We start from the raw sequence: 14895 nt of genomic DNA, 5'->3' as shown, positions 1-14895 counted from the left end.
AAATTTCTTGGCTATATACTAATTATAGTTCTAGAACAATATTTTTACTTCTCATAAAGCTTAAAGCATAGACTATGCTTTGGGTTTGGTGTTTCATTTCATTCAAAAAGCAGATGTTTCATCTCCTGGGAAAGCATTAAACTGAAAAGCATGATTTTATAACTATGTCATCTTCACAAATTTTCACTAAAGCATTAGAATCTAATACACAAGGTAAAAATAACACATGCTATGGTAATTAGCAAAGGCAGGTTGAGCACAGCAGTTACAAATACTTTAAGCACAGTGCTCTAGTACAACACACCACATTTCACCCTTGAGAAAGAATGTTGGCAAAGATTTCTACCACATGGAAACTGCTTTTAAAGCTGCTGGGCCCTGAAATTCTATTCAGCAGTTTGAAATTGATCCACGGCTTTCCTCATTCACCCTCCCATTGGGGGCAAAACGCACAGACATGAACGTCTATTGAGGAAAACCACAAAAAACTTCAAAACAGCTACAACGGTAGGCTCTTTTCTCACATATTATTTCAAATGTTGTTTGTTAAGATGTGACTCATCTTGAGAAGTCTTATTAAATGTAAAGGCCACCTCTAATTTTTTGAAGATTCAGTTACCCTGAACAATTATTTTTTAACAAGCACTTTTGTATATCATTGCATAACTTTAATATCCATGCAGGCAAGAACAGGGCGCTGCAAAAGTCGCAGAACATATTATTCTTCATTTTCAACCATTGATTCTTGGCAAACTGGCATCTACAATGCAACATCAGCAACTCTGAGAGATTCTGCTTGAAGTTACTCAAGAAAAAATCTGGAATGTGCACCACCAGATAAAGTATTGGTGAGCCTGAAAGAATCCTTCCCTTAACATCCCCTAAATCCTTGATTAAAGTTCTATATTTTATTCTTATCTAAAATATTATTTTTATGTTTTTCATAATTTAAGTTTTAAAAGTAATTTATTAATTAAATATAGTGATACCAGTGAAATTTACAAAGCTAAGAAAATTTAAATATGGTTTTCCCATATTCTGTACCACCTAAAATTAAGTGTTAATGATTATTTTTCATAATGTTAAATATAAACTTTTAAAACTTTTCTTGGAACTTGTTTCTGTTTATCTAATACAAATCAAAAGTTCTTATAAGGTAGCAAAGTAGAAACATGATATTTTTAACTCACATGAGACAGAATCTTGGGTCTTCATTTTAACTATTTGTACTACAGGTATCTTAAGATTTCAGTTGTATAGAGTGCCTTTTTCAATGTACTTAATTATTAACAAACTTAAATTATTAATATTGCTTAAACTTTTGATAGAAAAGAAGTCAAACATTTCTGAAACTTTTTTTTTTGAAACGTCACTAATACATAAAAACTTTTAGCATCTAATTAAAGATCACTAAGGGTTAAATACTTGTTCTCTGGCCTTTACTGCATACACCCTGCCAAAAAGTCCTCTCTAAGCTTTTAAATATTGCTTGGATGGTCTGTGTTTTTATTTCCAAGGAAAAAGAGAGTATTGTCCCACAGTCAGCAGGCCACTAGCTGATTAACTTCCAGTCACCTTGCTAAAATGAAGACGCTGCAGTCTACATTTCTCTTGTTACTATTTATGCCTCTGGTAATGCCAGCACCACGAACTCAACAGGACTCACGAATTATCTATGATTATGGAACAGATAATTTTGAAGAAAACTTGTTTAGCCACGATGATGAGGATAAATACCTGGATGGAAAAAATATTAAGGTACTTTATTTCTATTCTAATTTTTACTTCTAAAATAGTTGCCCACTTAAATGCATGTTTTTGGTTTTTTTCTGAATGTGTCTGAGAAGGCAAAGTGACAAAATTTTTTTTTAAATGATTCAAAGCAATTTATAGTAATTGTCCCTAAGCTTACATTTTTTAAGTACATATGCTTCCAAATTAATGAACAGTATCTATGGTAACTAAGCAGTATCTACAGTAACCAAAAAAAATTAAAATAAGAAAAATTCAATTTTAAGATAACTCCTGACCAGTTGAGATTTATATGTTAAGTAACATTATATAACACTTTATATTTGCATATTACATTGCCTTAAAAATAAAACAGGAGAAATGTGTCTCAGGAAAAATAAAGACGGATTGCCAGTTTAAGATTTATTATTTTAGGAAAAAGTGGTTCAAGGAAATATATAGAATATGACTATATTGGTATTTACAGCATTTCACAATAATTTACATGTGCCAACTTCATACACACAGTATAAAAAATGACAAACTAATATGGGGCTTTCTTTTTAAATCCACTTCAACAATTTATATTCTATCAATGTACACCAAGTAACTAACTATTCTTGAGCTAACCCTCTACAGGCATAGCTTTCATAACACATCTTTCTCACTCCATTCCTATGGGCGACGTAATTACTTGTGGTTTTCTTGGCACACAGAAATGAATTCTGGGAAAGGAAAAAGTTAATACAGCACATAAATATCTGGTGCTCGCCTACTGTCACACACACAAAGAAAAATGCAGCCAAATATATAACCATGTTTGCTGTGTTAAAAGTTCTCCACTATAAATAGGATGACAAGGATTTTAAAAATGATGTATAATTATTTCTCTTTTTTCTTTTAGTATACAATGAACAAATGTTAATATTTTAGAATTAATTTTGCCTAACATTAAGTCAAAAAAGACAGTTTTCACTATCCATAGCTTCAACAACAAAAGAGACCTGTCATAATTAGTTATTGACTCAAGTGGTTGATTTTAATCTCAATCATTTCAAAAGAGCTCTAATCCCCTGAAAAGTATTAAGTTCCTAAAAAGGAATACTTTCCTCTCTTTGTGCTGCTTTAGAAGTGTCTCTTTATCTATATAAAAGTAGGGACTCAGATGTTTGAAAAGTGGAGTAGAATTCAATGTACTTAATACATAAATGCAGAGTGGAAGGAGTGTTCAATAGAAAAAAAATCAAGACTAAAGTGGAACATGCTTCCAAAGGAACCCACAAAATATGCTTTAGTCTAATAGCTCCCAGAACAGAAAAAAGAGTAAATGATAAGGACTCAATTTTCCCAGAACTAACAGCCTTGAATGGTGGTTTGCAGAAGATAGGTAGGCTGGAATAAAAACACTCCAAGGGCCCTGGCTTGATGGAGGCACATAGGTAAGTAAATGGGTCACTTCCACCAGAAGTGGAAAGAGCTCCTTCAGTGCTTTACACCTGTGACATGACTGATGCTTTAGTCCAATTCAACATGGAAGACTTTGATATTAGGAACTTAGTTCAGGCAAGAACCATAAGCAAGAAATAAAAGAGGTACTCTACATGATGATCTCAAGATAGTATCTTCATTTAGGTTTCACCTCAAAAAAACTCTGATTCCAAGTCAAAGAATTCTCTCCTAGTTTTCATTTGGAATTTGATTGGTTTTTAACATTCAGTAATCACTGAGTTTGGTTTGTAAATAAAAAAAAAAAAACCCGTTTCTTCTACTCATGGAGCTCACAATCTGAAGTGAATATAGTTTAAATCAATATTTACATTATAATTTAATGAACGATAAAATAAAATCATATACAAAATCCTAACGGAGCACAAAGAAAATGCTGCTATGACTATGAGAAAGTAAATATCCATGATCCCTCAGTTATTCAGTCAAAATCAGACTTTTCACACCAGATAACACATTTTTCATTTTTCCAACAGGAAAAAGAAAATATGATAATACCCGATGAGAAAAGTCTTCAGTTACAAAAAGATGAAAGTAGTACACCGTTACCACCCAAGAAAGAAAGTGATGGTAAGGATAAATGGCATAACCTTTTTTTTAACGAGCTTTAAAAAATAGCTTGCCACAAGGGACTATGGTGATAGTTCATGAGTTCATGGATGATGAGTTGGTGGGAATTTTATGGGTTTTTATTCATTTATTGCACAAAAATGAATACCGCTGTAAGAAAACAAACAAATTAATAGCTTATAATGGAATTTTATTCCTCAAGTAATCAAAAACTGCCCAGGAAACAGTAAATTCAAATAATAGAATTTTATCTCCAGTGATAAAGCCAAAAAGATATTCTGGGAATTTGCTATCCCACTTTATGAGTGAGAAATGTGCAACACAAACATTCAAGGTGAACCAAAACTCACTCCAAGTAGTTTAGTCTCTATAAAGTATGTGCTTATATATACACACACACATAAAAAAATCAATTTAAGAAATATTTAGCAAGCACCAATTCCTTGTAAATACTATATATACCCAGAATATAGATTAAATTAAATGTAATACTTGACTTCAAGAATCTCAGAGACACTATATATATAAATAATTATAATGCACATTTCAATTAAAATAACAAAACTTATAAAGTAACAAACCACAAATTGCTACTTGATTGTTCTTCTTTAATTTATGGTACTCTATCATGGACCATTATTTCATATGACATAAAATATATTAATTTCTGTATTGCTATAGTAAAACTAAAATAGACCAAAATAGGAAATACATCTTAGGAAATCTGAAAATCATCACAGTAAAAATAGATTTGAACAAACAAAAAGACAAGTCTTGCTCTTGGATAGGATAATTTAATATAAAGATATCTTTATGTTCCCTAAATTTTAACAACTAACTTCTTTAAAGAGCTGGTAAGGTTGATTCTGAAGTTCATATGGAAACACTAAAAAATGACATCTACAGGAATCAGATGTATCACATACTAGAATATTCTGTAAAATCTCTATACTTTATAAATGTGTGATAGTGGTGCACAAATAGAATTCAAAGTTCAGAACCAGAAAGAAATATTTGTTGAAATTTCATATATAATACAAGCAACATCTTAAATCATTGAAACAAAGATGACTTTTTAAAAGTGATGCTGAAAATGAGTCATCAAGTGAAAAAGGACACAATTATATCCATATCTTCCACAGAAAAGTAAAAATTAAATTAAATTAAAAGTGTTACAATATATTAATATATTTTAAGGTTGTATCAGACACTCACATACTGCTAGTGGGAATGCAAAATGACAGGTATAATGCTTTTGAACAGAATTTGGCATAATCTAATAAAAACAAATATGCATTTTGTAACAAAGTCATTAACTTCTAGGAACTAACCTTAAAATCAAACTTTGAAAAGTAAGAAAATAGATATGTAATATCATCAAAGCATTGCTTGCAATTACAAAATAATGGGAACAATCTAATTACCATGTTGAAGAATAGTTGAATCAATTATGGTATATCCATGTAAGGGAAGACTATGCAGCTGTAAAAAATGAACAAGGAACTAACATGGAACCAACATATGTAAAAATGAACCAACATGGAGTGACTTCCCAGAGTATAGTGCAAAGAGTATCTACAGTATACTTCCTTTCATCTATAATAAAGGGAATGTTTAAAAAATATATATGCAGCAGTTCATTTGTGTGAAAAGAAATCAAGAAGTATAATTTAAAAACAGAGTATGACCTACAGGTTACAAATAGAACAAGGTGTGGAAAAGAGGGGAGGTAGGAACTTGGGTCTCATTGTTACTAGGCTCTTTCAACAAAGAGAACCAGGAAACAGAAATGGTGCCTCTGCAAAACTGAGTGTGCAGTTTTTGTGTAGATTTTATTTTAGAATTAGATTAGTTTCACCTAGGCAAGCAAACAAATTTATATAAAATCCAAAAGGATAAGATTCCAAACTGGAATGCAAGTAGAGAAATATAAACTTAATTGTGCTTCAAATGAATGACAATACAATCTCCCTATTTGGACAGAAAGAATCTGTCCAAGTAACCTTAAAACAGCTTTTCTGAGTATATACTTTCAGACTAAAGGCTAAATACACAACTACTAAAATTACAGAAGGATTGTTTTCTACACTGGTATAGGCTAGCAGTAATAAAACTACTTAAAGTATTTTCTAGGATTGAGTAGGGCAGAGTGGATACACTGTGGCTAATGAGAGACAGTTTTCTCACCATTAGAGAGGACCATTCCAAATATGGACAGGAGGAAGGCAATACAACTTATCTGTATCAAGTCTGATTTGTTCACAGAGATAGGTACAGACATGTTTGTCTCTGTGCAAGTATGTATGTGTAATATGCACAAGATGTGCCTATATATGTATGTAGATATCTATGTGTGTGAATGTATATGTACTGGATAGGGAGACATACACATCCATGTTTTTCCTAGTTCTTTACGTTGAAAGAGCCTAGTAACAATGAGACCACAGTACCAGTTAGCATTTCCACACAGGAGTTTCAGTTTCTAAACACCCTTTTCCACTAAAAGGAACAGTGCTCATAGAAAAAAAAAATATCTGGGTTAGGGAAAAGCATGATTGGTCTGAGCATCTTGCCCTACCAGAAAATAGGGAGGCTATTAAAGAATAATGGGACATTTCATTTCTTTAATTAATCAAAAAATAAAAAAACACATAGGTATAAATTTGTAAAAACAATTTTAAAAGGTACAAGACCTATACACTGCAATCTAGATAAACAATGCAGAGAGACATTAAAGAAGACCTAGACATACGCAGAAAACATGATCATTAACATGTGCTCAAGGAACAGAAAACTGATTATCACTAACACGTCAGCTTTCTCCAAATTTATTTGTAGATTAAATGCAATTTCAAATAAGTCATTATAAGCTCTTTTTGTGTGTGAAATTTACAGGTTGATTCTAATATTTATATGGAAATGCTGAGAACACAGAACAGTCAGAAAAACATTGAGGAAGAAGAAAGTTTGAGGGCTTATACTACTTAATGCCAAGATGTCTTATAAAGCCACAGCAATCAAGATATTGTGGTACTGGCATAAAAATAAACAAATAGATCAATGGAACAGAACAGAGTCCAGAAGCAGACTTACACAACGTGGTCAACTGTTCTTGGGGTTTTTTTTGTTTTGTTTTTTTTTTTACAATGGTACCAATGCAATTTGATGGGGAAAGGATAAAAAAACAGTGCTGAAAAACCAAATGCTATAGGAGAAAAAATGAACTTTGACCCTTTTTGTGTTAATATAAAAATGAACTCAAAATGAACCCCACACATAAATATAAATACCTTAAGCTATATGACTTCTAAAACATAGTACAAAAACTTAATGATTGACAAAAATTTCTTAACTACAACACAAAAAGCTTGACCTATAAAAGGAATCGTTTTTCATTAAAGTTAAAAATGTTTGTTCTTCAAAGACATTGCTAAGAAAAAAGACAAGCCACTGACTGGAGGAAAATGTGCAAACCATAAATCTGACAAACTTACATCTATGATATATAATTCATGATTCACTAGTAATTAAAAAAAAATTAAAAACAGGCAAAAGATATGAACAGATACTACACCAAAGAAAGAATATATATGACAGTGTGTAGACACCGGCACACAAACACATACACACACACACACAAAGATGCACTGCATCATTATTCATTAAAAAATGCAAACTAAAACACAGGGTATTCAAACACACTGCATCTGAATGACTAAAATGAAAAAGTTGGAACATACCAAGTGTTTGTGAGGGTGTGGAGGAACTGGAACTCTCTCTGCTGATGGGAAAGCAAAATGGCAAAAAGCCTTTGGAAAACAGTAGAACTTTCTTCAAAAAGGTAACAACACACTCATAGTAAGACACAGTCATTCTGTTTACCCAAGAGGAATGAAAGTAATTAGTCCACACAAATTTATACATTAATGTTCACAACAGTTTCCTCTGAAATAGCCAAAAACTGGAAACAACCCAAATGCCTGTAAGACTTGATTGTAAACTGTATATTGACACAATGAAATACTACTGTGTAATAAAAAGGAATGCATTGGACAGGAAGAGAGAGATGCACATCCATGTATTTCCCAGTTCTCTCTATTGATAGAGCCTAGTAACAATGAGACCACAGCAGGATTGAGCATCTCCACACTGGAGTCTTAGTTTTTAAAAACACTTTTCCACTAAAAGGAACAGTGCTCATTGAAAAAACATCTGGGGCAATAGATGAAGCTCAAAATAATTATGCAGAGTGAAAGAAGCCAGGCAAAAACACACAATGTGTGATTTGTTTGCTATAAAATTCATGAAAATGCAAACTAATGTATAATGATAGCAAGCAGATCCATGGTTACTTGGGGATAAGAGCGGGAGGGAGGGATTGCCAAAGAGGGATTGCCATCACTTTTGGGGTGATGGATATGTTAGCTATTTTGATGGTCATGATGGCTTCATGGTAGATATATGGATTAAAACTTACAAATTATATAAGTTAAATAAATTTTATTGTATGTTATTTAAGCAAAAAAAAAACTGGTAAGAACAAAATAGCTTAAAAGTGTTCACACTAGATAATCTGTGAAAATTTGAATATCAAAATATAAATGATAGTGATAGTTAGGTATTATAACTCATAGAATAAAGAATTCTTAAGTTCAAACTGGATAGAAACAAATAAGATGAGAATGTTTGCCTCCAACAGAATGCCAACTAACAAATATAGAAGGAATAATGGAATTAGAAAAGCACTTTTTGGCAACTATACTAGCGATAAAGATTCAGGTAAGAATCATCAATAGGTGCTAAAACTAAGGAGTGAACATGTGATGTAAAATAAGACATTTAGAATCTCAAAATACTTCTGTGAGAGGCACTTATTTATTACAAAGTGAAAAGAAGTAACTTGATAGAGTAAGCAACATGACATTGCTGCTGGAACCAATTGATCAAAGACAGTATCATTGGGAACAAATGAGGAAATGCACTGTCAAACAATTCAGCAATGAAAGGATTATTGTTCAAAGGATAGAGAATAAAAAACATTGCAGATTAGAGAATCTGAAATAAAATTCTGGTGAATTATCAGATACCATATAGGTCATTAGCTGTCATGACTGTGATATCTTTCCTGCTGTCAATCATAACTTAGTAAAAATATCTTCTCAAATTAGTAATAACACAATAGCAATAATTTCACCAATAGAGGCCTAAATATTTTAAAACTTTTATGATTTTGCTTCTCAATTTAGAAATGCCCACATGCCTGCTGTGTGTTTGTTTAAGTGGCTCCGTATACTGTGAAGAGATTGACATTGACAGTGTGCCCCCCTTGCCAAAGGAATCAGCCTATCTTTATGCACGATTCAACAAAATTAAAAAGTTAACTGCCAAAGATTTTGCTGACATACGTAAGTTAAATTTAAATATGATTCTATTCATAAATGTAATACTTTCTAAGATTTACAACAGGAATTTCTTTCAAACTGCCTGAGCACACTGGGAGTTCAAACAGACAAGGATGGAAGGACTCAATTAACTCTAAACTCCCTTCCAAACCTGGGGTTCTACAACAGGTCCAAGAAAAAGGGCCGTCAGTATCAAAAACAGAGTAAATGTTCAAAATTCATGCCCTAGTTGTTAGATGTGCTCCTAGGAACTAAAGATAAAAGATATTTGAAAGACCTGTTAAACAAATGCTTTTCTTCAGTGCACACAAATGAGAATTTAACTTCATATTTTATGCATATTTTTCCTTCAAGCTAACTTAAGAAGAATTGATTTTACGGGAAATATGATTGAAGATATAGAAGAGAACACTTTTTCAAAACTTACTTTGTTAGAAGAACTGACATTAGCTGACAATAAGCTATTGAAACTTCCAGCTCTTCCTCCTAAGCTTATTTTATTTAACGCAAAACACAACAAAATCAAAAGTAGAGGAATCAAAGGAAATACATTCAAAGTAAGTATTTCATATTATGTGAATTTCATGTTATTGTGACTGAACACAATATCAGCTTTACACAATGATATGATAAAAGAAATTCTGGTCTAGAATTTTATGTTCTAAAACATTTAATTTTTATAATAAATGAAAATATACTGATCTGGTTGGCACTCTCATGGCACCAAGACCACAAAACCTCAAAATGGGAATTTTCCTGTGTTTCTCTGTCCTTACAATATTAGTAAAGTACAAATGCCATAACAAATAAAATTCTGGAAGCAATCATTGAATTTTATTTTTAACACTTAAAAGTATGCAAAAATCAAAATCTGTAGGTAGACTTCTTTTTGAATTTGGCAAATAATACAAAATTCTTTTGTATTTCAGTAAAAATGAAATACATTTCTTAATTTAGCAACTCAAGAAAATACTATATATCAGAAAAAGGAAAGGCGATCTTCTCTGATTTAGGTAGCTAGGTTGTCTCAAAATGCACAGAAAAAGAATCGCCTTAGCCTAGAACTCCCATAGCTCTGATACACTCATTTCCAAAAGGAACCCTACCTAACATAATGAGACTATCATGCTACTGTTGGCAAGTCTCATTCATAAGGAGGGTTTGTAGCGTCTAGTGATAACTCCTAATAGAAGAACCTAAAACCACCAAATATTATCATGAAGCTTATGACAGTCACACAAGTGAACAATCTGATCACAAATTTACAGTCTGTCAGGAAATGCAAACATTTTCCATTTTTGCCTATTTTTGCTTAAATTTATTTATTTTTAAAGATTTATTTATTCATTTATTTATTTATTAAAGATTTTTTTATTTATACAAGCACTGGGTACAGTCAGAAGAGTGGGAGGGTGAGAGAATTCACAAGAACCAGAGCAGGGAGCAGGGCAGGCAGAGTGATGAAATACATTGCTGAGGGGAGCAGCGGTCAGCAGGAGAGGTCTGAGCTCCATGTGGGACCCTCGCCTGGTGGCCGAGGATCCGAACTGGTGCTGCAGAGGCTGCGGGCAGCTTTGCAACCCAGCGCTCAATCACTGCGCCATCAGGGAGGCCCAAGATTTATTTATTTATGCATACAAGAACTGGGATACAGGACAGAGGAGCGCGGGGAGGGGTGAGAAGATTCACCAGAGACAGAGTAAGGAACAGAACAGGCAGACTGGCTGAAACACACTGCTAAGGGGAGCAGTGGGCGAGACAGGAGAGTCTGCTGCGCCATGTGGGTAAATCCCTGACTGGCTGGGGATCGAACTCGGGTTGCAGAGGCTTCGGATAGCTTCATAGTGCTGTGCTTAACCCCTTGCACCACCGTGAGGCCCAATTTTTTTGCTTAAATTTAAGGAATCCTTTTTCAACATAATGGGGCATTTTAAGGACACACCAGAAGTTAAGAGACACCCAGGAGACTTTAAAACTGGACTCATTTTAAAAACAAACAAAAAGCCCTTGTAATTTGAAGATATATAATTCAAATTGGTAAGCCTTTGAGAAACTGGTACCTTAAAGACCTGAGGATCAACATTTCACAAAAGGAAAGTTTGATTATTTTGGATTTGACACATGTATTACAGAAGGGATTCATGGCGAGTTGGCACGGAAATGATAAACCCAGCAACTTTGTAGTTTTGCTTAGTACCCTAGACTGTCACAGGCACTGGTATAATCAGGCTATTCTAACCCATGTGAAAGGGTCCCACAGGGGAACAGTGGTGTGTAACTCAAACAGGGAAAGCAAAAATTTGGTTTCCATATGGCAGATGGCAGGATGCTGAAGAAAGGATTAAAATAACAGGAAAGCAACTATTGAAAAACCAAAATTAGCACAACCTGTCACAGGAGGCATATCAAAAGTAAGGTAAAAGATTACTATCAGGGGAAATGACAGCTTACAATATTACAAAATTATACAATAATGGGTTACTGATAATGAATAGTAATCCAACACAGAGCTCTTAGGAAAAAATCCTAAGTATTTAGTAACTTGCTTTGGGAAACATCTTATTAACAATCATTTACATATCTTAAATATAAATGTAAATATACATTTACATTAAATGTAAAAATATCTGAGGATTACTTATTTTTCTAGAAATTGGTAGAGTCGAAACAGGAAGTTCTAGAAATTTCTAAGAGGTTATGATGGCACTAGGATCCAATCCAGCCTGGGGATTAACCTCCTTAGCAATCTCCAGACAAGTTCAAAGAGCCCAGAAGTTGACACAAGGGTTGAGGATAGAGGAGTAGACAGAAATGTGGGATGTAGTAAAGGTCTACTTGCCCTTTATAAAGGAACAAAGCATCATACTATTTGTGAAACCCTGGTAACCAAAACTACTATATTGATGATAGTGTTGATATACATTCTTCTCAATCTCTAAGTAAGTATACATTTATATATGTGTGTGTGTACATATAGCTTGAAACCTATGAAGAAATGTACTGACCTCAGTAACATTCAAGCTAAAGTCCTTTTTCCTTACAGCAATTGAATAACCTCTCCTTCCTCTATTTGGACCACAATGCCTTGGAATCTGTGCCTCTTAATTTACCAGAAAGCCTACGTATAATTCATCTCCAGGTATGACTGCTCCTTTCACAATATCTAATTTTAAGTTGCCTGTGGGTTAATCTTATGACTTACTAAGAAACTCATTATTCAGATCTCTGGGGTAGTATGATGGTCAAATGCTGATTAAAAGTGTTGCTATTTGCTCAATGCATTCTCCTGTTCAGGAGGCCAGGCTCTGTCCAGATTAGCAATACTGAGGTGGGGTTTGTCTTCGGTGTGCACAGAGCATCTCCTCATTAACCTGACGTGTATTTGACATCAGGGAACACTAAGACCTCTGGTCTATGTCTCTTTAAATAGCTATAAACATTTGCAGTGGAAAGTATTTTTCCACCGACATTTTTGTCCAACATCAACTTGAGGTAACAGAAAAGTGAAGAGGGCATGAAAATAAACTAAAATTGGTTTTTCAGCATAATAAGAATTTCAAGTGTTCTTTTTACTTCTGTAAAGAATATTTGGGCCTCCCCGGTGGTGCAGTGGTTGAGCGCTGGGTTTCGAAGCTGCCTGCAGCCTCTGCAGCGCTGGTTCAATCCCCGGCCTACGGGCGAGGGTCCCACCATGGCGCGCAGACCTCTCCTGGCGCCCGCTGCTCCCCTCAGCAGTGTACTTAGGTCCTTCTGCCTATTCTGCTCTCCCCTCTGGCTCTGGTGAATTCTCTCACCCTCCCACGCTTCTGACTGTACCCAGTGCTTGTATAAATAAATAAATAAATCTTTAAAAAAAAAAAAAGAATATTTACGAACATAGCACACATTTTGAGTGATACTCAAGAATTGGATACTTTTTCCAAGCAGTGTAATTTTATTTATACTCAGAACTTTTTATTTTAAATATTATAATGACCATTTTTTAAAAAGATTTATTTATGCATACAAGAACTAGGGTGTAACCCAGAGGTGTGGGGGTGAGAAGATTCACCAGAGACAGAGTGGGGAGCAGTACATGCAGATCTACTGAAATACACTGCTGAGGGGAGCAGTAGGTGAGACAGGGGGGAGGTCTGCTGCGCTATGTGGGTCAGCTCCCTGGCGGGCCTGCCTGGGATTAAACTCCTGCCACAATGGCTGGCAATAACACTATCTTTAACTCCTGCGCCACCAAGGAGGCCCTCAGAACATTCTGATACATGGATATTACTCTGAAAAATAGCAAGTAGTCTGTTCTTTCAAAATAACACTGTAGCCTTAAGGGGAGAGGGGCTTAGATTTTATAGAGAGTTTTATTACCATGAGAATACATACTATAAGAAATATTAAAGTCACTTTTTATATAAATGATCCTGTGAGATCCCAGGATTAACCTTTGTTAATTTTAGATGTCTGAACAACTTTTTCCTTTTATTTTCCAGTTTAACAACATAACTTCAATTACAGATGATACATTCTGCAAGGCTAATGACACCCGTTACATTCGGGACCGCATTGAAGAGATACGCTTGGAGGGCAACCCCATCGTCCTCGGAAAGCATCCCAACAGTTTTATTTGCTTAAAAAGATTGCCCGTAGGGTCATACTTTTAATCACTTTCAACACAGTATATAAACTAAAGTGCACACATACTTATAATCTGTCCAACAATGTCTAAAGGAGAACAAATATTTCTTTAATATTAACTTTGTATTCCATTATGAAGGAATTTTATGGTTTAAGCAAGGATGTTCAAAAATGTAACAAGTACTTCTAACAAGTAAAAAGTAAGACTGAATCTATAAGTTCCAAACAAACTAATGTGAAAATACTTAAACAGCATTACAAAACCCTGGTAGTTTATACTGGAGTGCCATTATGTTCTTATATAAATATCCAAATTTAAGAAGCATTATTTCCATTACTAATGATGTGAGAGTATAAGTCCAAGAAACTTTCAACTGTTAGTCTTTCCCTGGCCTTTACTGAGTCCCGAAAGCATCTAAGACAGATGTTCCAAAAACTTTGAAAGGCTAAATATTTCCAGTGATCTCCCATTTTTCTCTTATGATTCATGCATTATTCGTAATGAAGTAGGAACTTTGTTTCTATTAAGGCAGCTATTATATTTTGACTTAGCCTGAGAAACAGAACAAGATTTATACCTAGACAAGTTTCCAAATAAATCATAATTTTACTCACTGATGGAGAGATAATATGGTAATGTTCAAAGTTATTCTGCTACAAAGTCACACGGTCAAAGGCTTCAGTAAAATAGTAATAAATTTCCCTTATCTAAATATTAACACCCTAAGTCTACCATAAAACATTTTAAGAAGCCAAGCAGACCAAAGTCAGTATGCTTATAAGAAAAATTGAAGGTTCATCGCATTTCCCACAAAACGGCCATAAAGTTCTCTATTGTAAAAGATTTCAAATATGATACATACTGCAAAATAATTTCATTTTACAGTATAAGAGTGGGAAGTTCTTTAATCAATTTGTCAGCATCTAAGGAATGAAAACCAAGCTAATTCTGTGGTGTTTTGCACCCCTACACATCTCTATTTTCATACAAACTATATATTCAATAGTGAAAATTCATGACCAGTCTAATAATGATGATTTCTGATGACATAATGCTACC

The 14895-nt window shown here is 33.9% G+C and overlaps 2 protein-coding genes across 2 annotated transcripts in view; one reads left to right on the top strand and one right to left on the bottom strand.

The window, feature by feature from the left end:
- The window catches only part of CENPP (centromere protein P), a gene marked incomplete at its 5' end in the record, with an annotated part of 170850 nt that overhangs the window by 144140 nt on the left and 11815 nt on the right, over window positions 1-14895 (bottom strand). The window lies entirely within an intron of this gene.
- OGN (osteoglycin) lies at window positions 327-13861 on the top strand (the record flags this gene model as incomplete). Its single annotated transcript, XM_084237448.1, is given in 8 exon segments — window positions 327-440; window positions 442-507; window positions 1591-1758; window positions 3714-3807; window positions 9054-9212; window positions 9564-9766; window positions 12253-12348; window positions 13691-13861. Coding segments are annotated over 8 exon segments (1071 nt in total).

The sequence above is a fragment of the Talpa europaea genome (genome assembly GCF_964194135.1).
Source record: "Talpa europaea genome assembly, chromosome: 7".
NCBI classification, from domain to species: domain Eukaryota; kingdom Metazoa; phylum Chordata; class Mammalia; order Eulipotyphla; family Talpidae; genus Talpa; species Talpa europaea.
This window is presented reverse-complemented; position numbering and strand designations above follow the sequence as displayed.